This window comes from Hipposideros armiger, unplaced genomic scaffold, assembly GCF_001890085.2.
Source record: "Hipposideros armiger isolate ML-2016 unplaced genomic scaffold, ASM189008v1 scaffold_681, whole genome shotgun sequence".
Lineage (NCBI taxonomy): Eukaryota > Metazoa > Chordata > Mammalia > Chiroptera > Hipposideridae > Hipposideros > Hipposideros armiger.
In genome coordinates, this window is record NW_017732031.1 from 94,936 (window position 1) to 119,563 (window position 24,628).

Sequence of the window (24,628 nt, forward strand, 5' to 3'; positions counted from 1 at the left end):
AGCTCAGCTCGGACTGGGAATCGAACCGGCGACCCTGTTGCTCAGAGCTTGCACTCTTCAGGGAGTTCTTAACCAACTGAGCCACTCGGCCAGTCCCTGAAAGAGGCCCTTTGACAACTAAATGCTACTGTGATAAGGGGGAAAACAGCCATAAACAACCTTTCAGAGACAGTTGGGGAAATTTGAGTATAGACTGTGTATCAGATGGTATTATTGAATTAATGTTTATTTTCTTACGTGTGGTAGTGGTATTCGGGTTATTGTCTTGGCTCAGGCTGCTGTAACAAACTACCACAGACAGAGTGGCTTATGAACCACAGAAATTGACTTTTCACAGTCCTGGAGGCTGGGAAGTCCAAGACAAGGCACCGGCAGCTTCACTGCCTGGTGAGCCCACTTCCTGCTCCATAGTGCCTCCTCCTCTCTGTGTCCTCACGAGGCAGAAGGGGCCAGGGAGCTCCTTGGGGTCTCTTTTATAAGGGCACTGATCCCACTCATGGGAGCTCCACCCTCATGACCTAAGCGCCTCCCCATGCCGCACTTCCAAATACTATGCCATTTAGGATTAGGTTTCAACCTAGGAATTTTGCGGGGGGGACAAAACATTCACTCAATTGCAATTATATAGAAAAATGTCCCTCTTCTTAGGAGGTGCAGGCCAGAGTATTAAGGAGTGATGTGTCAGGATTTCTGCAACTTGCTTATGATGATTTAGCAGGAAAACTGTGTGTGTGAGTGTGGAAAGACAGAGAGAGGGAGAATAGATACTGCACAATGCTAACAGCTAACAGTTGGCCGATTTGGGTGAAGGGAGTATGGTGTCTCCTGTACTACTGTGTCAACTTTTCGACGTTGGGCTCCTTCGGGACACAGGGCAGGGGAACGAATAGTATGCTGTGCCGGGAGCCCGCTGAGCTTGGCCGTTTGTGTCTTCAGTTTGCAGCTCTCCGCCCATCCACATGAAGGTGCAGCCTCTGAACCAGACGGCCCTGCAAGTGTCCTGGAGCCAGCCTGAGACCATCTACCACCCACCCATCATGAACTACATGATCTCCTACAGCTGGACCAAGAACGAGGATGAGAAGGAGAAGACGTTTACAAAGGACAGCGACAAAGACTTGGTAAAGCCTTCCTGTTCCCAGCCAGGTGCCTGCTGCCCTTGCAGTTAGGAGAAGGGCCCCTGTCATGTCTCTGCCAGGCATTGCAGGTGGCTTTATCTGTGTAGCCCCAGCCTCTCGCTGCCTCCTGAGGGCGGGCACTGCCACGGGCTCTGCTGCGGTGTGTAGCTACCAGTATGAGCTGTGGCCAGTGCCTGCCTGGGCACCATCCCGCCCTCACACGGAACCAACCAGCCAGCACCACCAGGAGAAGCTAGTTCATTTATTTCTAATTAGGCCGTCAAAACTGACTCCTTTTTCTTTCGTTGTTATAAAACCAGAAAGCCTCTGGTGAGCCCTTTTCATCTGATGGGGTTGTTGTAAATATTAAATGTTACATAAATGTGTCACAGGTCTGACACATGGCAAGCACTATGTAAGTACTAGCTATTATTATCACAGTGATTCCTCCTCCTCCTCTTCCCTCCTGCTATTGTCACCACCACCATGCACCTGTCCTCAGTCCCCACCATTCCCTTTGTCACATTTGATCTGCCTCACACTTTCCTACCTGCTGGATCCTGTGACCATGTAATTTTTAACCACTGTTCTCAGACTCTCAGACAGCGTAATATCTGATTTCACTTTGAGCTATACATGCCCAATTCCATGCCTCACCTTAAAATTTGCATAAATCTTTAGTGGCCAATACCCAACAAAGCCCTTCAGAACAGGTGTTTGCAGAAGCCAGCTTCTTCCCCTGTAAAAGCAAACCCTCCAACAAGCACTAGTCTTTAAGTCTTTGCGTAGAAACTCAATGTGACACATTTGGGGTTGAAAGCCTTTGCTTTTTATATTTAATCAAAGGAAAGCTTTAGAATAATGAAATTCGTAATTGTATATGCCCATGAAAAGTGCAATTGCACAGAGTGGGATTCTTAATGACTTTTATCACTTTGTTTTTTTCTCCCAATACAGAGTCCCCAAAGCCCATTCAATCAGTTACAGAATAATACTTCCCATATTCCTTTAGATGAAGATTCTTTTACTTCATTTCCATTTATATTTTCAATTTCCCCACTAGACATTGTTATCTGGGTCACATTAGAGAGTGATGAGCTTCATGAAATCAGAGAGGAAGCTATTGAAAGTTACCCAAGGTTATGATGTATTTTAACCTTTCTGTTGTCACTACTGGAAGTCCATAAGGGATTTTTCTCTTTCTGAAATGAAGATGGCTTGCATTAATCAGCAGAAACTATGTAGGTGCTTAGGCAGTTTCTTGTTCTAAGTGGAAAATAATTAAACATGCAAAGATGAATAGATAGCGGCTTGCAGTGAATTCTAATAAATCCCCGCATAGATGGAGGGAAGATTTTGCTCTGAACAGAAGACGGGGTCAGAGGTTTAGAGAATGAGGCATAAATTAGTTTCAGAGAAAGAGAGAGTGTAGAGAAAAACATGCTTTGACAGCAAGTTCTTTTTTATAAGAATTTCTGGGGGTAGTTCGTTTCTTTTGGGACACACAAAATTAATTTTCTTCATTCCTCAAGAAGTCAAGCGTGCTGACTTAGTGGCAACAAAGCTGTTCTCTAACTGATGGTTATTGTAGCCCAGAAACAGAAGCCTAAAAGTAATACTCACATGGGTGCAGCATTTTCCAATGTGCATGCCTTGTCTACATCCTCACTGCAAACCTGTGGGGCAGATGTTACTACCACCTTCTCCAAAAGAGATAAATGAGGCTTTAAGTTAAACAACGTGACCCCAACCTACTGCTCTCACCAGGAAGCAGTTTGCTAGGCAATGGCAGCAGGTGTGGCCACAATAACATTTTAATGCCTGGTCAGAGGTTTTCAATAGCTGCATTGGGAAAACCTACTCAGCGGTTAAGCTCCCAGAGCTGCTTTTTCTACTTGGCCCAGAATACACATTTTGATGACAAGACATTTCATCCATTAGAGAAGTCTTTGAAATCAGTTGCTTTTGTTGCTTGTTTCTACACAAAGCAAATGCTGTCTGCTTTTTTAAGTAGTTTCTGTTTTCTCATTTTTAAAGGCTCTTGGAATAAAGCTTTGAGCAATAGGGACCTGGATTTGGCAGATGTCAGATGACTAGGGACTAGCAAACTTTTTCTAGAAAGGGCCAGATAGTAAAGATTTTAGGCTTTATGGGACATGAGGCCTCTGTGGCAACAACCCAGCCTTGCCGTTGTAGGGTGAGAGCTGCCATAGACAACATGTAAATGAATGGGTGTGGCTGTGTGCCAGTAAAACTTTATTTACAGAAACAGACAGGGGGAGGAGTTGGCCTGTGAGCTGGAACTTGCTGGCCCCTGTGTTAGACCAGGGGCCTTCTTCCTGTTTCATGGTATGGACGACCAATGAACAAGATTTGCCTAACCTATGTTACCTAGCTTTCACAAGAACCCTGTGAGGTAGCTGTTCCCCTCCCCACTTTACAGTTGCAGGTAGCAGAGGCCAACGATATTGAGCAATGGGCTCAGAATCACAACTGATGAGTGGAGTAACAAGGCTAGATCTCACGTCATCTGACCTCTAACCAAATGTCCTTCCCAGCATCATGCCCCATGTTATCCATGGTTCAGATACAATGAGGCCTTTAGACTGCAAAGAAACAGACACACAGAGGTGTTGTTGCTGATGTTCTAAACTCTGTGTGGCTCTGGAAATACAGTGCACTTGATAATTATAAGGGTAATCTGGAGTAAATAATTATAGTCTATAAGGAACAGTAGTTACGAAAGAAGTCCAAACCCTGTGAGTCTAAAAAGGGCTGAAGATACAGTCCAAGCCATAGACAAGAATACGAGTCAAGACTGATTGTTACCTTTCATAGCCTGCACATTTCAGTGGTGAAAACAGATTCCCAAGTAAGGTTATTTCTGGCCGCTCTTTCCTTTCAAAGTGAGCCTTTAGTCAGTGTGAAAGCATCATGTCTGTCTGGCTGTGACATGGCCCCCCAAAATCTAAAGTAATATAAAACATTACTCTAGGTTTGGCTTAAGAAGGTAAGTGTGTACAGGCCTTCAGACCAACTCACTGCCTCTTTCTTCCCCTGCAGAAAGCCACCATTAGCCATGTCTCTCCTGATAGCCTTTACCTGTTCCGTGTCCAGGCTGTGTGTCGGAATGATATGCGCAGCGACTTCAGTCAGACGATGCTCTTTCAAGGTGAGGCCAGTTTCCCTTCTCATCCGGCCTGGAGTGCCCCGAGCCCTCCGTTGTGCTTTGTCTTTTTCTTATCAAAGTGCTTGGACAGAAGACATGACGTCTGGTCTAAGAGTCAGTGTGGGGTTTTTAAACCGCACTTGAAAAGCTTCAGGAATTGAGGCCGTCTTTTAGGTTGGGGGTTTCATAGGCCAGAGGAGGGAAGAAGAACACAGTGTTGGTTTTATGATGATTGTTGTTATTTTCCAACTGTGGAGAAATAAGTATTTGTCTAATGCCGAGTCCTCTCACAAAATTGCCTCCTAGTTGTGTTGTGGAATGTCCTCTTGGATTTCTAGCATGATTCCAGAACTAGAGCCCAGACAGATGCGGCTCACCCTCCCAGCTGGCAAGCCACACAGACAGCCCCCCTGCTCATGGGATCCTTGAACTTCTTGAGAAGTAGATAGACGTACGTTCCTCCTGATTTGGGGACTATTAGAAAGTTCTAGGGCCAGGACTAGGGTGAGGCAAGAGAGGCATTCATCTTGGCGAAAAATTTAAAGAGGCACCAAAAACAAAACAAACTCAGTAATTGAGATTAATATTTTAATGGAATATTTTTAGAAGCAAAATCAAGTTTTAAAAATTATGAACAAAATATCAGAATTTTAAATAAAGACAAAATCCACTCTGTCCTACTTGCCCTAACCCAGTCCCAGTCCTAGTTCCAATAAAACTTTATTTTGCAAAACTGGGCAGCCAGCCTGTGGGCCATAGTTGCAGACTTGGTTTTGTGATATGCCCAGAGTCCAGCATGGAGGGTGGGACCAGGGCATCAGGCTTTACTCTTCCAGCCTGAGGGTCCTCTCCGATGGGTCCTCAGTTTCGGAGAATCCTACATACCAGGCCAGTGGTTCTTAACCTTTTTGAGTCATGTATCTGAAGAAAGCTTTTCCCTAGAAACTGTGAATCGTGCATACAATTTCAGGGCCCTGTAGAGCCTGTACGCTGTGGAAGCCTGTACAGCTGCAGAAGCATCGTTAGGAGGCCTGTGAGAAATGCACATTCATGGGCCCCACTCCGATCAATTTCCTCAGAATCCCTGAGGGCAGAGCCCAGGAATTTGAGTTTGAACCAGATGGCCCAGGTGCCTGGCTTGCACATTGAAGCCTGCAAAGTTCTGGTTTAGAGCTGGGGCCCTGGAACGGGAGGCCCACGTTGGAGTCCTGGCTGCACTTAGTATCTCTGCAACTCTGAGAATGTTTATTATAATAGTTTTCTAAGCTGCACTTTCACAGTCCAAAATGCAGTCATACTAACAGTAGCGACCTCACGGGGACCGTACAGAATGACATGAGGTGATGCATGTGAAATAATTCACATAAGTGTCTGTACCGACTATAAATATCCCCTTACTATTAGTTTTGATATAAAAAATAATAAATGATGAACCCATAGTTAAAAGCCCTCTATCCTAGCTTCCCTCCAGGGATCCCTTCTGGCTTTACAGTTTTGCATTTAAATATTCTTTGCTAATGTTCATATTATCTCATCCTTCCTTTTAAATGAATTGAAATTAGCATGACTGTATCTTTTCCACAAATAGGCTCATGTGTCTACTACCTGTGCCCTGAATGTATTCGCCCCTTTGCCTGGGTTGGGGAGGGACCCGGCCGAGGCCAGGTCTGCGCCAGCCCAGGATAGAGAGAACAGGAGGCCAGAGTGGGTGCTTGCTGAGGCCGGGGCCCTGGAACCTAGGACTCATAAATCATGATTAGGCCTCCCATGTGCTCCGACCAAGAGCCTGGAATCTGCAGAACTGCCTTTCCTGATTAATAGGCTCCCTGAGCTTGCTGGCTTCTGCATGGACTTTGAGAAATTAAATGTTTGTAATGTAATATAATTCAAAAAGGCCTTGTCAGCCATAAATTCTAAGCACGGAATATTTAAAATGTCTGATCATAGTGACTTGTTGAAAATGGCCAGTGTTTCCTTTGTTCACAGACTTTCTCTGTTCAGGGGTGGACATGAGTTTGCTCACTTTATATGTCAGTTTGTCCCCATATGTTGACAAAGGGGCATGCACCCTTCAGTCCTCCCTTGATGGCTTTAGCATCTTCCCTACAGCACCCTGCAGTGGGCAGTGTAAAAACTAAATCTTAACTGAGGTAAGCCGACTTACCTGTTGTGGTGAGCCAAATAGGAGTTTTTGAGCAGTAGACGCCGGTGTACAAAAATGACCCACTATTAGGCCTTAAGTTGCAAAAGGGAAAGGAGAAAAGCTTACCCAATTTCGCGGAAATCTTGTAGGGAATAATTAGGTTTCCCAGTGATAAAGTTTACATCTGGTTTGGGAGCATGAGGAAGCCACATGGAATATTCACCTTATCGTTGTAAATATACCAATATTTACGTTCTCTATAACACAATAAGTATGTTTGTGCTCAATATAATGACAGTAATAATGGCAACCAGTATCTATAGGATGGGCCATACCTACTGAGCATTTGCCCATAAGTTATTGCATCTGACCTCGTGGCAGTTTGTAATATAGGTGTTATCTTACAAATTGGAAAATGCTGTTTGGGGCAGTTGAACAACTTGTGAGAAATCACTTGGCTGCTAAGCCGAGTTTGGATTTCTTATTCCAAAGCCCAGTCATTTATACACAGCAATGGACCACCTCCAAAGAGTAAATATTACCTACATCCCCCAGCCTTCCACAGCGGGATAAAAATACTGATGACTGAGTATTCAAAGCCTTTTTGCAACTCTCAACAATCATGGAAAATGGGGTTCTTGAGCTTTTTCTTTGAGCAACGGACCTGTTAGGCAGCTTGGTAAAGCTCACTGAGCCTCTCTAAAAGTGGTTTAAAATAAAAAAAGTGAAATACATAGGAAAGGAAACCAATTCTGTTAGATACAGTTGTCAAAATATTTTAAACAAACAAATTTGGAATGTAGTGATATATGTGCTTTTTTGTTAAAGTATTAAATGACAAGTGGTGGGTCTGTTAGTGGCTGTGATTTCTGAGTAATGATGAACAGAAATGATATTTAAAAATAGCTACAACTGTGAGGCAGTATGAAAATAACTGATTTCAATCAGAGACAAAGTCCCAGGCCCTGTTAGTGCAGCTGAGATTGTTACTTGCGTTCACAGTGGGTGGAAGGGTTACATCTCAGTGAGAGCTTAGTGACAATGCGGGGGTCATTTTTTCCCTGTCCCTGAATTCCATGAGGTCCACGGGCCCAGGTTAAGCACTCCTGACCTGAAAGGTCCTGTAGAACCTTCCTAATCACCACGGCCAGAACTGACCCCTCTGGAAATTAATGAATAGCAGGCATGCTGATGGGAGTGGCTGTCTAGTTTGTTGGCCTTAATTAGAGCCTTTTGTAAAGGGCAGGTGAAGCAGGTCTCCTGGGAACCTTTTTTCCTGCCTTAACAAAGGGAGGTGCATATACCTGTCTGAGGCAGTGCAATATCAATCCTGGAGCAACTAAATGATGGTAGGAGGTTGTTTTTAGTCCTGGGGGAGAGCCATTCGCTTCCTAGGCTGCCTTATTTGATCTGGTTGTTATTGACTTCTAGATTGGTTTGTTCTCCACATTTGTCTCTCTGCACATTTCACTTTCCAGCTATGCAAAATGAATACAAGGTTAGGTCAGGGGCTGCAAACTCAGGTGCCCCTGAGGCCAGGCAGGGAACATGTGCAAATGAGGGGAGGACTGTCAGGTGCGCAGTTGAGATCATGTGCCCACTGAAAGGGGGTGACGGACACTAAGCCCCGGCCACATGTTGTCCTGCAGGAAGGTGCACTCAGTTTTGCCAAATTTTCTGATTTTTCAGGATAAGCAGGAAATTAAGATTTTTAGCTAAGCTACTAAAACTACTTGTAAACTACTATTTTTTATAAGCTAGTGTTTACAGTGTTTACAAAGCTATTGTTTATAATGGCAGCAAATTCAGTTTTTTTAAAATAGCTCGCAGGCCAAACAGTTATGTCCGTCACTTGCCACTTCTGGTTTAGATAAAAACAACAGCAGGTACAAATATTATTTATTTTGGTATTTAGCATCTTTTGCGAATTTTTCAGTGCCATGTATATACCGGAAGCAAACTCTTAGTTTATATTGCACTATTGGTTCTTGAAATAATGACAAAGAAGCACTTTGATATATTTTTTGTTGTTGTTATACAGTTTAGCATTATTCACAACAGCGAAAGGTGGAAACAACCCAAACATCCATCAATAATGGATGGTAATGGGTAATGTGGTATACCTATACCTACAATGGAATATTATTCAGCCTTAAAAAGGAAGGAATTTCTTCTGACTTATGGTACTTCAGGAATGAACCTTGAGGACATTATGCTAAGTGAAGTAAGCCAGTTACAAAAAGACAAATATACGGGGGTGCCAAAAAAATGTATACACAGTTTATATATTACTTTTTGAAGTTGAATTATGTAACAATGTATAGTGTGACATTCACTCAAAAGATGTTAATCAAATGAATGCTGGCAACATTCATTGTATTACAATTTTAATACACAATTTTAATACAGTGTTTCTCCTTTAATGAGATGTGTATACACTTTTTTGGCACCTTCTGTGTCTGACTCCAGTTATATGAGACACCTAGAGTAGTCACTTATCGAAACAGAAAGTGGAATGGTGATTGTCAGCTGAGAGGAGGGCATTGGGGAGTTGTCTAATGGGTACAGATAAGAAAGTTCTGGAGCTGCGTCACACAACAGTGCGAATCTACTTAACACTACTGAACTGGACACGGAAAAGTGGTTCAGGTGGTAAGTTTTCTGATATATGTGTTTTACCACAAACATTTTTTAAAGCTATGTTGTTTAATAACATGTGGGTGAACAGAACTGCGGGAAGGAATACACGCCTGGAAGAATAACATGTGGTTCATAGGAAAGAATTTGACCATTTAAAGCAACGATAGGTTTTAAAACTTGAGCAGACATAAAATATGACAATACACAAAAAGTGAGGCAGGCAAATAGAATTAAATAATTGTATAATTCTTACATTTTAGAAAGTATTTAAAAGTGTTAATTTAAGGTAAACTGTGATAAGCGTAGGATGTTTATTATAATCACTGAAAGGATAATATAAGCAATTATATCCAAGAAGATAATAGAGAGGAACGATGAACTAATAGGACTCCATGTATATGAAGTTCAAAACTAGAACTCTGACAGAGGTCAGAATGATGGATACCTTCGGGAAAGGGAGGGGAGTGGGTATTGAGTGGATGGGGGCACGTGCCAACCTGCTGGGTGGCTGGCGGATGTCTGTGTCTCAGTATGGGTGGTAGTTACATAGCTGTTTACAGAAGTAAAAATTAATTGGACTGCACAGTTAAGATTTGTACATTTTATTGTAGGTAAGTTTTTCCTCAATAAATCAGAGAGCAATAACAATTTAAAATTTTTTAAACTATTCACTTAAGACAAGATGCAGCAAACTGGCCCACAGATGAGATCTAGCCCCCTGCATCTTTTTTAATGACGTGTAATCTAAGAAGAGTTTTACATTCTTAAGTGGTTGGAAAAAACACTAAAGAGGAATAATGTTTCAAGACATGAAAATTATATAATTCCAATTTATGTAGATAAGTAAATTTGGGGAGGGAACAAAAGCAACAAAAAAATTCATATTGTTTACAGCATAATTTCTTTGTTTCTCAGCTAACACCACTCGAATATTTCAAGGGACCAGAATTGTTAAAACAGGAGTGGTAAGTAGAGAATGGTAATTGCTTTGTCATAGATGGTTGTTAATTTGCATGCAGTTAAAATTGTTCCCACAAGGTGGCAGTATGATGTTGTTAAACTACTTAATGTGAAGAGGTTAAAATACAGAAAAAATTACATTCACTTTTTATAATTCAATACATTATGAAAACAAGCAGTAGTGTTACACAGTATAATTCTTGTCAAGGTAAAAATTCTCCATATTTTTAATTATTTGTAGGATCGTAGGATGTAGGAACTGCTCCAAGTCTTAAGTTGGACATATGCTAAAATTCAGAGGTTGTCATTTGCCCAAAGTTACATGGATTTGCAAATTCCTGGAACCTTCCCATTTCTAGTGCAATGAAATATAATGTTAATCACATCATTGGTAATAACAATAATAGCCTAAAATTTACTAAGCATTTCCTGGGTTTCGGGCCCAGATTATTTTATTATTTCGTTTACCCCTCACAGCATCCCACAAGATTGGTGTTACTATTATTCCCATTTGATGGCCGAAGAAACCGAGGCCCAGTGAGTTAACATAATAGGCCCAGCATCACTCAGAGAGCAAGTGAGGGGTCATCGACTGAAGCCTTGACCTCACTGACTCAAGTGCCTTGTCTTACGTGGCATCTGGCATTTCATTAACCAACTTCAGAACTCAACATTTGCTAACTCGATCGTCCTTAAACTATAAACTTTTCAAACTAAAACTTGGTGATAAAGTTCTGGCTATATTGCTTTGAACTGTATAAAGAATGGGTTAGAATCTGGATTTTATATATCAGGTTATAAGAGCTAAAACTCATAACCCAGAGTGACGCTTCTAATTTTCCTCAGGTACCGTATGTGGGTACAGTCCCACCATCGAGCCCCAATTTAGTATGGTGGGGAGAATGAGTTGAGGCTTGGACACAGGCAGCCCTGCCTCAGCCCCTTGACGTCTCTGTGCCTCAGGATCCTCCTCTGTAGAACTGGGTGATGATTATGTGTGCCTCCAGGGCAGCACGGGAAGTCCCGGCACATAGTTGGCAGTTGTTTAGTGGAACTCTGATTTTGACATGTACATGGGCAAAGATGTTGCCATGGGTAAACCCAGATACTGCAAGGTACAGCACCTGTCCTGTGCACGACGTGGACATTCAGGGTTGTGAACAAGTCCCCAAGGCCTGCAGTGTAGCTGGCCGCTTTCCCTCTCTGTCCATCCACTTCCGCATTGTCCAGCGGCAGAACTAGCTCCTGGAGGGCCTTTCTGCACCTAAGAGCTGGGTGTTCTCCACAAGTATGAGCGCTATCTAAAAAAGCAAGGCCTCTTGCCTCGCCCAGTGTCACCCAAGAACAGGTGACCATCTGATATTGCCAATTTATTGCTCATTTGATGTTTTACTTTCAGCCAACTTTAATGCTACTTTTGCCACTTAGCCTCCTCCTGAGCCATATCAGTGAAACGTTGGGTTTGATACACTAGTTAAAAGTAATTGTAAAACCGTTAAGACCCGAGATGGTCATCCATGGATTACCTAATGTCATTTTTGACATCATGCTTTGGGAAACCCCATGAGTGAAGTAAAAAACCAGTACAACCCTGTGAGGGTTGTCACCAGGGCCTTATTCCCGGTCCTCATGCCTGACACTTCTCTGCTTTCTCTTCCTTTGTCCTTTCTCCCATCCTCGCGGGTGACCCTTTCAAGCCCACAGCTTCTCCTGCCTCTTCCGCCGACATGGCCCCCATCAGCTCGGGGTCTTCGACCTGGACATCCTCTGGCATCCCCTTCTCATTTGTTTCCATGGCGACTGGGATGGGCCCATCCTCCAGCGGCAGCCAGGCAACAGTGGCCTCGGTGGTGACCAGCACGCTCCTGGCCGGCCTGGGCTTCAGCGGTGGCGGCATCTCCTCCTTCCCCAGCACCGTGTGGCCCACGCGCCTCCCCACGGCAGCGTCGGCCAGCAAGCAGGCCGGGAGGCCAGTCCTGGCCACCACAGAGGCCGTGGCTTCCCCAGGCCCGGACGGCGACTCAGCGCCGACCAAGGACAACGAGGGCACCGAGGAAGGGGAGAAGGATGAGAAAAGTGAGAGTGAGGACGGGGAGCGGGAGCATGAGGAGGAGGGGGAGAAGGACTCCGAGAAGAAGGAGAAGAGTGGGGTGATGCACGCCGCCCAAGAGCGGAACCAGACCAAGCCCTCCCCCATGCCCTCGTCTCCCAATAGAACTGCCAAGGAGGGGGGGCATCAGACTATACCTGGGCCCGGGCAAGACCGCCCTGCCGTCCTCACTGACCAGCCCGCTGACACAAGGGATGCCGACCGTGGCCTGGACTCCAATTCGGTCACCTCCACCCAAGTGCCCCCCACAGTCACAGAGGAACATTATGAAGGGAGTGATCCTGAGAGTCCTGAAATGCCATCTAAAAAGCCTATGTCCCGAGGGGACCAATTTCCTGAGGATAGCAAATTTATCACTGTTAATCCAGGTAAGTGGCCCGTCCTCATTTTAGGCTCCATGATGCTGTGAACAGTCTTGCCCTTTAAAAAATAATTGGGGTAGGGTGTGAGGAACCAGAAAGTGCTTAATATTCCTGGAATGGTATATGTCCCCGGCATAAAGTGTGTGTGTGTGTGTGTGTGTGTGTGTCTATGTCTATATATATATTTTATTCCAATAAGAATAACCTGCTTTCTTATTGTTGCTGAAATAGCCTTGCCTTGATATTCGTTTCTTGGTAAAATTTACTTTCCTCAGAATAACTCCAAGGAATTCAACCACATAATGAACTAAATGAATAAAGAAGACATCAATCTTAAGAAATTTGTTCATTAAGATGTAATTTTTTTTTTTTTTAAGATTTTATTGGGGAATTTGTGGGAGGGGAACAGCGCTGGGGAATTGGGGGAAGGGGAACAGACAAGTTGCTGTCCTTTTGTTCTTCAGTCTAGTTGTGGAGGACATTGCTTCACTGGCCCAAGTTGGTATCATCATTGCGCTCTTCCCGGGTGAGGCAGATCAGTCACCGGCCACTCACAGCGGCTCTTGGCAGCTCACGCCAGCTGCCGGCAACTCACGGCAGCCCAGCTCCAGGTCGAGCTGTTGTTCACCATCTTAGCTGTAGAGGGCGCAGCGTCACTGGCCTATGTGGGATCCAAACCGGGGCCCTGCTGCTTAGAGCTGGCATCCCAAGCCAACTCCTAACCAACGCACCACTCAGCTGGCCCAAGATATAATTCTTTATTTACTTATTCAACACCTGTATTTCCAGATTGTCTGTTTCGTGCCAGGCACTGGGCTGGGTGCTAAGCCAGGTGAGCACGGTCCCTGCCTCTTAGAAGACAGAGGTGACGGCAGCTAGCTAGAGCACACACCAGGAAGTTAGGAAGCAGGAATGTTCAAAAGCAAGCAAGTTAGCTAGCAAGCCAGAAAACCACCTAACTAATAAAGTTGGAGGTTGTAAAATGGTGACAGAGGAAATAAATAGTGAGAACAGAGAGAAGGGTAGGGACATACCTATCTAAGGCCCCTCTGGGAAAGTGACATTTATCCTGAAATTTAAAGGATGAGAGGCTCCAACATGGTGGGGGGAGGAGCTTGTCCTCACACGATCCCAGCCCAAGAAACAGGGCTGCCTCCCCCAGAGCCCATGTGCTGTATGAATCACACAGTGTATAGGTGGTGAGACCAGGGCATGGCTGGCCAGGCCTCCTCTGTGAAGATGTGTCCCCATCACCTGACTGGTGGCAATTTTGTAGCTCTATTATACGCTCAGATGTTAATGAACCATGCTGATAGTTTCTGCAAGGAAGCCTGGAGCATCAGGGGTTGTTATTGTTGTGAGGGGTTTTCTTAATAAGAAATTCTTCCTTTTGCCAGACTACAAGATGTTTAGCAACAATTTTTGCATCTAAGCTGTTGTGGAGTTATAAGAGTGCGCAAAAAAAAAAAAAAAAGCAACTGGTAAATATTTATTTGCTTTTGCACTTGTAAACATTAAAATTCATCTAAAGCTGAGATCTCGTATGTTAAGATACAACTTAGAATAAATTTTCATGTTTTGAATTATGTTCCTCCTTGAAACTGGTATGGACTTGTGTTTTGAAGCGTGGGCTTCCTAGGGGTGTTGCTCATTTGTCCTGAGTTTAGGGAAAGGTGCAGCGTAGCCTTCTGCAGGATCAAGTGAAGGAAATATCGGCCACTTGTGAAACTGTTTGAAGCCATTCCTACATGAACAGTGATACACCCTCTAGGAATTGCTGTGAAAAAGTTGAATTTCTTACATTTGAAGATGTTAAATATTTATGGAGTACCCACTCCTGTGTACCAGGCACTGAAACAGGCATTGGGAATAGAACATAGATCAAGGCAGGCCTCTGTTCTCCTGGGGTTTATGCTCTAGTAGGGGAGCTTGAGATAAACAAACGTGTAACTTCAACAAGTGGTGACTGCTAGAGTTGAGGGAACGACATTTGAGCAGAGACCCACGTGGTGAGAAGGAGCTGGCTATGCACAGACCCGCAGAACAGTGTTCCAGGCTGCAGGAACTGCAAGTCCAGAGGCCGTAATGTGGGATCAACATGCGGCACGCGAGGAGCTCTCAAAAGGCCAGTGTATGTGGACCACAGGGTCGGGAGGAGGCAGGGACGGGCAGCGCTCGGATCCGGAAGGGGCTCATCAGCCATGCTGAGGATTGGATTCTGACTGCAGTGGAAAACCAGGGCTGCATTTCCGCAGGAGACTTCCTCCTCAGAATGACTTTTTTGAAAGATCGGGCCTCTGTGTGGGGATTATAAAGAATGCACTTGGGAAGCCCAGGTGGGAGGTGACGGTGGCTTGGACCAGTGTGGTTTCCCTAACAACAAATGGTGGACCTGGAACTGATGGTCCAGCTTGAGTGGTTCCGCCTCTGAACTGAGGGCTCTGGCAGAGTAGTATTCTCAGGCGGCTCCCCCCAAACAGTCCTTTGCCCACACTCCAGAGAAAGATGGCTGTTAAGAGCTTAGGTTGGGAGTGTTTACACCTTGAGAGACTGGAGAGGAGTGGGGACCTGGGGCAACATCCAGTGCATGGAAATGCGTCGTTGAGATTTGAGTCCAATTCCAGGTTCCAGGGAGAGGGGAGGAGAAACGTTGGTAAGCGTTGGGGAGTCCCAACTTCAGGTGTGTGGCTGGTGGGTCTCAGCTTCAACTGTCAACTGTCAGTGTCTGTGACCTCGGCAGGGTAGCATTTGGAGTCAGGTCCCCTCTGTAGGCTCTGCCCCTTCTTCTCTCAGGGTCCTCAGGCCCGTGTTGGCTCAGTGTCCTCTGTAAAGTGGGGGTGATGATAGCCTTAGTGCAGAAGGAGGTGCAGGAAATGGAGTCCGCCTGCTGTCGGTGACGAGGAAGGGTAAGCAGTCCACAGGCCACACCGTCGCAATGGCGACTATGAGCAAACCCCTAGAGGTCTTTGATTTGCATTCATCCCTGGACATTAAAGAGCATGACAAAACTGTGGTCCCCAATGAGCTGGCATTAAAAATAACCTCCAGGAATTCTGCTCCATTCCCAACACTGGTGAACCAGAGCGTCTCCCTCACCACCTTCATTTCAGTGGGAAGGTTCATTTCCTCCCAAGGCAAAAAGGGATCTTCTTTAGAATTTCAGGCAATTCTAATTGGAGAGTGTGGGTGGTGACTGGTTAAAGCCAGATCAGCAAACTTTTTCTGCAAAGGACCAGATAGTAATATTTTCAGCTTTGTGGCCATAGGTCTTTGTTGCAACTAATCAAGTCTGTTATGTGGCACAAAAGCAACCAAAGACAATACATAAATGAGTGGATGTGACTGAGTTCCAATAAAACTGTATTTGCAAAAACAGACAGTGGCCCTGAGTTGATCTGTAAGCCCTCATTTGCCAAGCCCTAGCTTAAGCAGAAATATGTCTGTGCCCATTGGACAATAAAGGATGTGAGTAACTTGAGGGTAAAACCCCAAACCCCACATCAGCCCATGATCACCAGGGTCTCACCTCAACTTCCATCCTTCCCGTTCTTTCCCATCTGCTTCCTTCAGCTTTGTATTTTTTTTTTCTTTTTAGCTGAGCCATCCTGCCACCTGTTGTTGGCAGCTCAGCTCAGGCCGGGCATTGAACCGCTGTTGCTCAGAGCTCACACTCTTGAACGAGCTCTTAACCAACTGAGCCACTCAGCCGGCCCTCATATATTTTTTTAAGAAATAAAATCGCCATCATTTTTATCTTAGTTGTGACTTATTTTAAAGACTTTACATGTGCATTTATTAAAATCTGTTCTATATTTATTATTATTTTCACATTAAGTAAAGACAATGGATTTCAATCAATATTTAGTGTCTTTGTAAAAAGCATCAATGTTTAGATTACAAACTGATTTTACCAGCATCTCCAAAAGGCTTGTTTAAATTCACTTGACATTTGATAACATCCTTTCAAGTCCTGTGAGTAATAGCTGTAGCATATTAATTCACCGGGAAGGAGAAAAGGGGCGATCCTTCTGTAGAACAAATGGCAAACTCAGACACCTACAGAAATCAGACAGGTAATACCAACGAGAGAAGAGGACCAGGTGTTAGACATTAGGGAGAGGTGGGGACTGCAGCAAACTAGAGAACACACGTCCTTTGTAAAGAGGGCCACCTCACTCAGTTCCCACTGATGACAGCTGGTGAGCCAGAAACCCAGGTCTCTGTGCACAATCTTCTTCACATGTGCCGCCAGATAGGTAGGAACCTCTGGTGCTTAGCCTCAACTGTAGAGTTGATTGCTGTAGATGCAGCTGCCCTAGAAGCTGATCAGAAGGCTTGAGGCCTATGTGCCATCACTCCGTCTCTCACCAAGGCCTTTGCTAGCATGTGTTTCTTGTGAATCCCTCAGTGGCATTTGTGCTGCATGGAAAGCCGGCATGTTTCTTCCCTCAGGAGCCACAGCCTGAATGTGGTAGAGCCACCTTCCCCCCACAACCCACAGCCCCCACCCCCAGAAGCCAATTGATGCAAGAGAACATTCTTGCAGCAGTTGGGGTCAGGATAGCATGCCTTGGCACCTCAGGGTGGGTGTAGTCTACAAACTCATCACCTAGTGCTGGAGTTTTCCTTTTTTATTTCCTTAAATCAGGGAAATTCCTTTTTCAGACTGAAACTTGCTCAGAACCCCACTATATAAATAATGGTTCACTGAAAGCTTGCCGACTGCCTCCCCTGGGTCATCCCTGAGCTGGGTGCTAAAGGGATGGCCCAGTTCTGGTGTCAGCAAGCTAGTCTCTAGGCCAAGGAGCTAAGTCCGGCCCAAGAGCTAAGAATGGACAGCGCTGGTCAGAGACCTGCAGCCGCTGTTCTATTGTACTTTAAGCCACAGTGGAGGGTGCTAAGCTCCAGCCACCTATCTCCTTTGGGAAAACCCTAAGGTACCTCTTTGCTCTCAAGCTCTAAGGAACCCAGCTTGAAAACCTTTGATTATAGAAACAATAACATCACCAGTTAACATTTTTTCGGTACTGGTTGCCTGTGCTAAAAGCCAAACTGCGAGTCACTTATCCTACAGCACCCCCGTGAGGGCTGTGCTGGCATTGCTGCCGTGAGGCCAGCAAGGAAACAGGCTCAGAAAGTTAGAGAAGTGCCCTGGGCATCACAGCACATGGCCAGACAGCTCAAACACTGGCCCCGGCTCCATGGTTCAGGGGAGTCCACCCCACATGGGGTCGCCTTCCTCTATGCTTTGGGGCTTGCTTGTTCCCCGAGTGGACAACACAGGATGATTTTAGATGAAATATTAAATTATTAAGTATTTGAATGTGTGCTTTTAAAAAATATGACAATTTTCTATTTATGGCAAAGGTTTTCAACCAATGTAATTTTTCCCCCTCCCCCCTGAGGACATTTGACAATATCTGGAAACATTTTTTGTTGTCATGGCTACGCAGGAGGGCTGCTACTGGCATGTAGTGAGTAGAGATGAAGGATGCTGCTAACATCCTACAATGCACAGGAGAGTTCCCACAACAAACAGTTAGTTACCTGTTCCAAAATGTCAATGGTGCCATTGTTGAGAAAACTCTGATTTGTTATATTAACATAAAGTTTCCTTTTCGAAGAAGTTTACATGAAGGAAAAAAGTAGTAGTTAAGAACAAAAATAAGTGGTAATACAGGTTCATGAAGGTAGGAAAGAAATCGTGCCTGTGATACTCAACTGGGGGATATGGAGATGGGGGAGATGTATCATCCTTTATTTAAAATAAATTACAGCAGGCACTTGTATGATGACTGACTACCCGAAGCGGTTTTCAGCTCGGACTAATTTTGTTGGGCTTTTTCAGTCCTTTTTCAGAAGTTTTCTTCATAATTCTGCTTGCCCCTGCTCTTGGCTATCCCTTCCTGGGAATGTTAGAAGGAACTAGCTTGAAGTAGTTTAAAGAGGTTATTCATTGCCAGTGTGGTTTGTTTTCCTCCAGAAAGTGTCTGGGTCCTTGGAAGTTTCTCTCCCCTACTAAGTGACCTTTGAACTAGGACAGGTTATATGAGGTCTGGCAATTAAGTTTGTGAACTCATCATCCTAGAAAAAGTGCTACATCCCTCATTGCTGAATATCACTATGGTCACCTTTGAAGTACTCCCCTTGGGAAGCTATGCACTGGCGCCAGCACCTAGTCCACCCTTCAAAGCAATTTTGGAACTCGTTTTCTGGAATGGCCATCAGAGCTGTCATCGTATTACCCTTGATGTCCTGAATGTCATCAGAATGTCCTCCTTTCACCATTTCCTTTATCTTTGGGTAAAGAAAGAAGTCATTGGGGGCCAGATCAGGTGAGTAGGGAGGGTGTTCCAATACAGTTATTTGTTTACTGGCTAAAAACTCCCTCACTGACAGTGCCATGTGAGCTAGTGCATTATCGTGATGCAAGAGCCATGAATTGTTGGTGAAAAGTGCAGGTCATCTAACTTTTTCACATAGCCTTTTCAGCACTTCCAAATAGTAAACTTGGTTAATTGTTCGTCCAGTTGGTACAAATTCATAATGAATAATTCCTCTGATACCGAAAAAAGGTTAGCAACATTATTGCAACAAGTTGGCAAACTAATTGTCAGACCTTGTATATCTCTTGGTGTGGGAAACCAGACCCATGAAAAACAAACAGGTTTTCAAAGAGGTTGGAGTCAGGAACTCAGGTTGTAATGGATGGTGTATTTGACATACGGTAGTACATATATGGCTTCTGTGCTGATTGATGGCAGAGCCACATGATGCTACAACGAAGTATGCAATGGTAGTGGTTTAGTAGGTCAGGACCAGCCCTATTTATGGGGCTTGGAATTTATCAAACGCTCTCAAATTTCCAACACCTAATTGAAATAGACATGATAGATAATTGTTTGATTGCTTGAGTCTGATAACATGAGCTCTGTGTGAAATGGTAAGGATGCTTATTCAGGAGGACTCCAGTGGGGATAGAAACGGAAACACAGGATGCTCTAATCCGGCTCAGATGTGGTAATGGGAACATGGAACCAGTGTCCCACTGCAGGAGAATATATGTGTTTGTAACTGACAATGTGTTTCTGCCACAGTGGTTTAGATAATATGAGGGCTTCAGAAAAATAAAGGCAAATTTCATGGCCCTATAAAAATGCAGCCGCCTTTTCACTTCACACCCAGTGAGGAGGCTAACATCGAAAAACAAAGCAAAACAGAAAACAGTGTTGATGAGAAATTGGAAACCTTGTGCATTATTGGTGGGTATGTAAAGTGGTACAGCTGCTCTGGAAAACAGTATGAGAGTTCCTCAAAAAATAACACTAGAACAACCACATGGTCTAGCAATTCTACTTGCTGACACACACGGTCGGACAATGAAGTCTGACCATCTATCTATCTATCTATCTATCTATCTATCTCCAGAAGAATTGAAAGCAGGGTCTTGAAGAGATACTTATACACCCATGTTCATGGCAGCATTATTTACAGGAGCCAAGGGGTAGAAACCACCCAAATGTCCACTGACAGATAAATGGATACACAAAATGTGGTAGATACATACAATGGAATATTATTCAGCCTTTAAAAAGGAAAGTCTGACACCCGCTACAACATGGATAAACCTTGAGGACATTATGCTGAGTAAAATAAGCCAGTCATAAAAAGACAAACATATGTGGCTCCACTTGCACGAGACACCTAATGTAGTGAAAGTCGCAGAGACAGAAAGTAGAATGGTGGCTGCCAGGGGCTGGGGGAGGGGGAAACGGGAGGCTGTTTAATGGGTACAGAGTTTCAGTTTTGCAAGTGAAAACAGATTCCACAGATTGGTTGCACAACAGTGTGGATATACTTAGCACTATAAGAAATGGTTAAGATGGTAAATTGTATGTTTTTTACTACATTGTTTTTTTTAAAAAGCAGCAACCTTAATTCACGGATGTCGGTGGTTTTTAATGAGCGGCATTACTCAGAACAAATGAAGTGAAGATGATCGAAGCAGGCTGTAGATTCATGAGTGTGCACATTGTCCTTCTCTTGATCTTTCTTGAAAAGTGGAAGAATCCTGCTTTCCATATTCCAGATAGTGGCATCTCAGCTCCCAGTTCGTTTTAGTCTTGACAGCGTCGGGGACCTTGTCCTGTAGCAGAAGTTGCGCCCTTACTGTGGAGCAGGAAGCGTTTCAGATGGGTCCATCTGATGCATTACTGCCGGTAGCATTTATAGTACATTGTACTCCGTTTTTATTTGCTTCTACTGGGATGAGAGCCAAGCCAGTAAAAGGCAAACAGCATTAATTCAGTGATGACATATGCCACTGAAAACTGTTTTTCTTTTCTTTTTTTTTTTAATTTTTTTAAAGCAGAATGGAGGCACTTTACTCAGATTCTGCTGGATGCTGAAATAAAGACAGGGAGGAGGAAAGCTGTGTGTGTGTGGAGGGGGGGGGGACATTGACCCTTACCTCCCTCCCTCAAATGCTCACAAAGGGTTAGTGAGCATCTTTCACCAGGTTTCAATGGGAAGGCTTTCCTGAAGCAGGCTCTTTCTCTGAGTCCCGGCTGGCCTCATGTCTTCTGACCCCCCTAGCAGTGCTTCATCTGCCCATCACATCCATGGTGAGTGGTGGGGTGTAAGTTGTTACCCCTTCCCATTTCATCCCCTTACACACAGACCAGCAAGGTGCAGCTCTGGAAAGAGTATGAATAAAGTCCAAGTTCACTGAGGTGTGTGGCCCACATCATATCAGTGGAGTTACAGCATGGTGGTTAATTTCTAATTGGTTGAAAAGTTAAATCTTGGAAAATAAATATTGAATTGGGAACGCTGCCTTGTACAGCGACTGCCTCTTCTCTTGAGCCAGGTTAGTGATCTCACAATCCGGGTCAGGAGTTTATTAAACAACGATTTTTGCTTTTGCTTTTTTAAAAGATTCAAGTTTGTGTTGTTCTGCTCATTCCTTGGGTCAGAGAGCCATCCACAGACTGAAATTAGACTGGAGAGAGCGAGCTGGCAGCTCAGGGGGTCGGGGGTGAAGGCAGCAGGTCTGGTGTGTGACATTAGGGAGCAGTAAGGACTGTGGCAAACCCATACCCTATCTGAAGAGAGCGTGCTGCTTGGTTGTAGCTCATGTTTGTCACGTGGGGATTCAGGCCTGCGCTGCCAACCTCGAACATTTCTGGTAGAAGATTTCACTGCTGATTTTTATGGGAACTCTATTGCTTATTCAATGTTGGCAGCCAACTCACAACTTAATAATGATTACAGGGGGAGGGCTACCAAGCCAGAGACACCTGTAGGCTGCCAGTTCGTACAACCGATGGCAGGCAGCAATCGAAGGGCGAGTCCTGCTGGGAAAACCAAACCATGTGGATAAATCCAAGCTGGAGATGAGGAGAAGTTGCCTTAACCCAGAGGTCCTGCACTTATCCTGGTGTCAGGATTTGGGCATCATGGAGGGAAGCAAACCCTCCAGTAACGGGGCAGCCATGTACTGCTGGACCTTTCAGGAGGAGGCTGGGTTACAAGTGAATCTCTGAATACTAGTGAGCTGCTCCCAGTTGGGAGCGTCTGATTTCATCACAGTCAGCACTGTTGCTTGGTTCATTTGAAAGGCAGAGAAGAGTGAACATTCTCAGGACTGTGCTTAGTGCTTGACTGCTCAGGGCAGCTTCGTGGGCACGGGACCTGTGCTTTCAGTCGCACGAAGCCCTGTGCTTACTTTCCTGCTCTGCTGTCACCATCTTGAAAGTCTTCAATAATTTTTTCACAAGAGGCCCCATGATTTTGCGTGTGGCCCTGTAAATTATAGAGCCATAATTTACACAGTCTGTTTCACATGGATTATCTCATTTAATCCTCATAAGTCCCCTGAGAGTTGAGCTTATCATCTGTATTCCTTTGATAGAGAGATCAGAGGCCCAGAGACATGCAGTCACTTACCCAAAGTCACACAGCTAGAAAGGCCTGAGTCAGAATGTGAAATCATGTCAGATCCTGACACTGAAGGACAGAATCTCGGTTGCACTGAAAATGGTTCCAGTCTCTGGGGACCTTGGTTGGGAAAGAATGTCAGGGGACTGAAGGCACAGGAGGAAGAGTGTGTACCCAGCCCAGGTGCCATGTTCCGTGTTCCTCGTAGCTCCTAGTAGTTCACTCTTCTGTGGCACTTTCCCCTTTGAGGGCCTGCTAAGCCACAAACTGAGTCAGGCAGCAGGACAAGTGTACCTTCTGAAGGATGGTGAGAAGTGTGCTATGCCCTTGTCTCAGGGCAAACCTTGGGGTTCTGGCTGTGGTCCGGCAGACTCCTTACAGGCAGCCCCCGGTGCTCAGGCCCAGCAGGCTCTGAGGTCCTGTGTGGTGGCTCCGTCTGCCCTGGTGCTGTGCTGGGTGTTGATGGTGACAGTGATAAAGAGCAGTGCTGTGTGTGGCGATGATGGTAATCCTAATGGATAACCTTAACCGGGTGCCTATGGGTGCCAGACAACATTCTCAGTGTTATATGTACCCACTTATTTGATCCTCATGCCCCCACAATATAGTGAGCAATATTATCTCCATTTACAGGTGAGGAAACCGAGGCACAGAGAGGTTAAGTAACTTGCCTGGAGTTGCATAGCTTCTAGACAACAGAACTTTATTACTGCTTTTCCATGTAGAGATGAAAATCAGGCCTACCTTGGGGGACCTTACAGTAATAAAAAAGCAGTGATGATTGTGATATGTGCGGTCAGAGAAGTGCAAGATGATGATGACGAGGACGGTGATAGTGTGTCCTGAGCATTTCCTCAGGGCTGGCCACACTTGTAAGCATTCTAGTCTCATAGAATTTTCCCACCATGCCTACAAAGTAGGTTCTCATGTCCCATTTTATAGATGAAGAACCCCAGGCCCAAACTGATTTAAGTTATTGGTTAAATGTCACATCAAGTAGAAGAGTCAGGATTTGATTTGAACCTGTGCCCTCCAGAGACAGCACAGACCAAGGCCTCGGGGAGGCTTCACAGAGCCGGGCGACACCTGAACCAGATGCAGGGTTCAGCAGGAGCTTCTGGTAGCAGGATGGGAAAGGCATTCCTGGCAGTGGGCTCCGCAGGGACAGAGGCAGATAGGTGGGACTGGCCAGCATGTCACTGGGTGGGTGGGTGTGGCAGGAACACTGGTGGGGAGTGGCAGGGGATGATGGGGTGGGACGGAGACCCTGCTCCTAGGGGCTTGGCTGCCCCTGAGGGCAGCGAGGAATTCCTCCGGAGACTGACAGAAGGTTTCAGTGGTTATGTGGAGATGGAATGTCATTGAGGCTCCTGGTACCATGAAGACAAAACAATACTGTGAATTTGAAAATGAAATCCACTTTATTTTGCCTCCCGTGGAAATCCTGTAGCACTCGCATTTTTGCCTGGCCGTTATGTAAAAGACCCAGACACAGCCTGCTGTGAGTCAGGGTGGCGATCAAGCTGCTGTCAGAATAATCTCCTTAGGTCTCCCTCATACTGCAAGTTGTTGCCGACTCGAGATCTCCTCCGCAAACACTGCCATTTGGGGACTGTCCAGAGTGGGATTTCACTTGATGGTCACCCCCTCCCCCCCAAAAATTTTTCACTCAAGCCTGAGGAAGTGCTGGAAAGAGAAGAGACTCCGTTGTAAAACCTGAGTTTGAGCCTCTTCCTGGCCCCAGGCTAGCTGTGACTTATGAGGAACCCTACCCTCAGCCGACCTTCATTCTCCTCTGACAAGGAGGAATCCACACTGATGGTTCACAGTTTTATCTGCTGGAGCTCCCAAGGCATCCGGTGAAAATTGGAATCCTCTGTGAGGGAGGACGGAGGGGCAGACGTAATGGCCAACACATGGGATCTCAGGGACACTAATGCAATGTGCCAATCGCCCCCACTACTGGGCCATCACTTCTAAGGCCCAGAAATTCTGGAGTGGCCGCTGTTGACCGGTTTTAGGGTGGCAGAAAGACCACGGAGCTGCTGTTTCCAGTGATTGTGTAGAGATATTAGTGTGAGGCACTATTTTGGCCCAGAGCCCTTGTCAGTGGTTTCGGATGAGTAGGACATAGATTTGCAGTCGGCCTGCCCTGCCTGCCTTCCAGGTAGTATCCCAGGCAAGAGT

General features: G+C 45.2%; 1 protein-coding gene across 1 annotated transcript in view; it reads left to right on the forward strand.

Moving 5' to 3' along the window:
- PTPRG (protein tyrosine phosphatase receptor type G) overlaps positions 1 to 24,628 on the forward strand; it is a gene marked incomplete at its 5' end in the record, with an annotated part of 197,661 nt that overhangs the window by 70,943 nt on the left and 102,090 nt on the right. The window contains 4 exons of the mRNA XM_019626509.1: positions 937 to 1,121; positions 4,182 to 4,290; positions 9,986 to 10,035; positions 11,728 to 12,508. Of these exons, the coding sequence (XP_019482054.1) occupies positions 937 to 1,121; positions 4,182 to 4,290; positions 9,986 to 10,035; positions 11,728 to 12,508 (1,125 nt within the window). The remainder of the gene's footprint in view (positions 1 to 936; positions 1,122 to 4,181; positions 4,291 to 9,985; positions 10,036 to 11,727; positions 12,509 to 24,628) is intronic.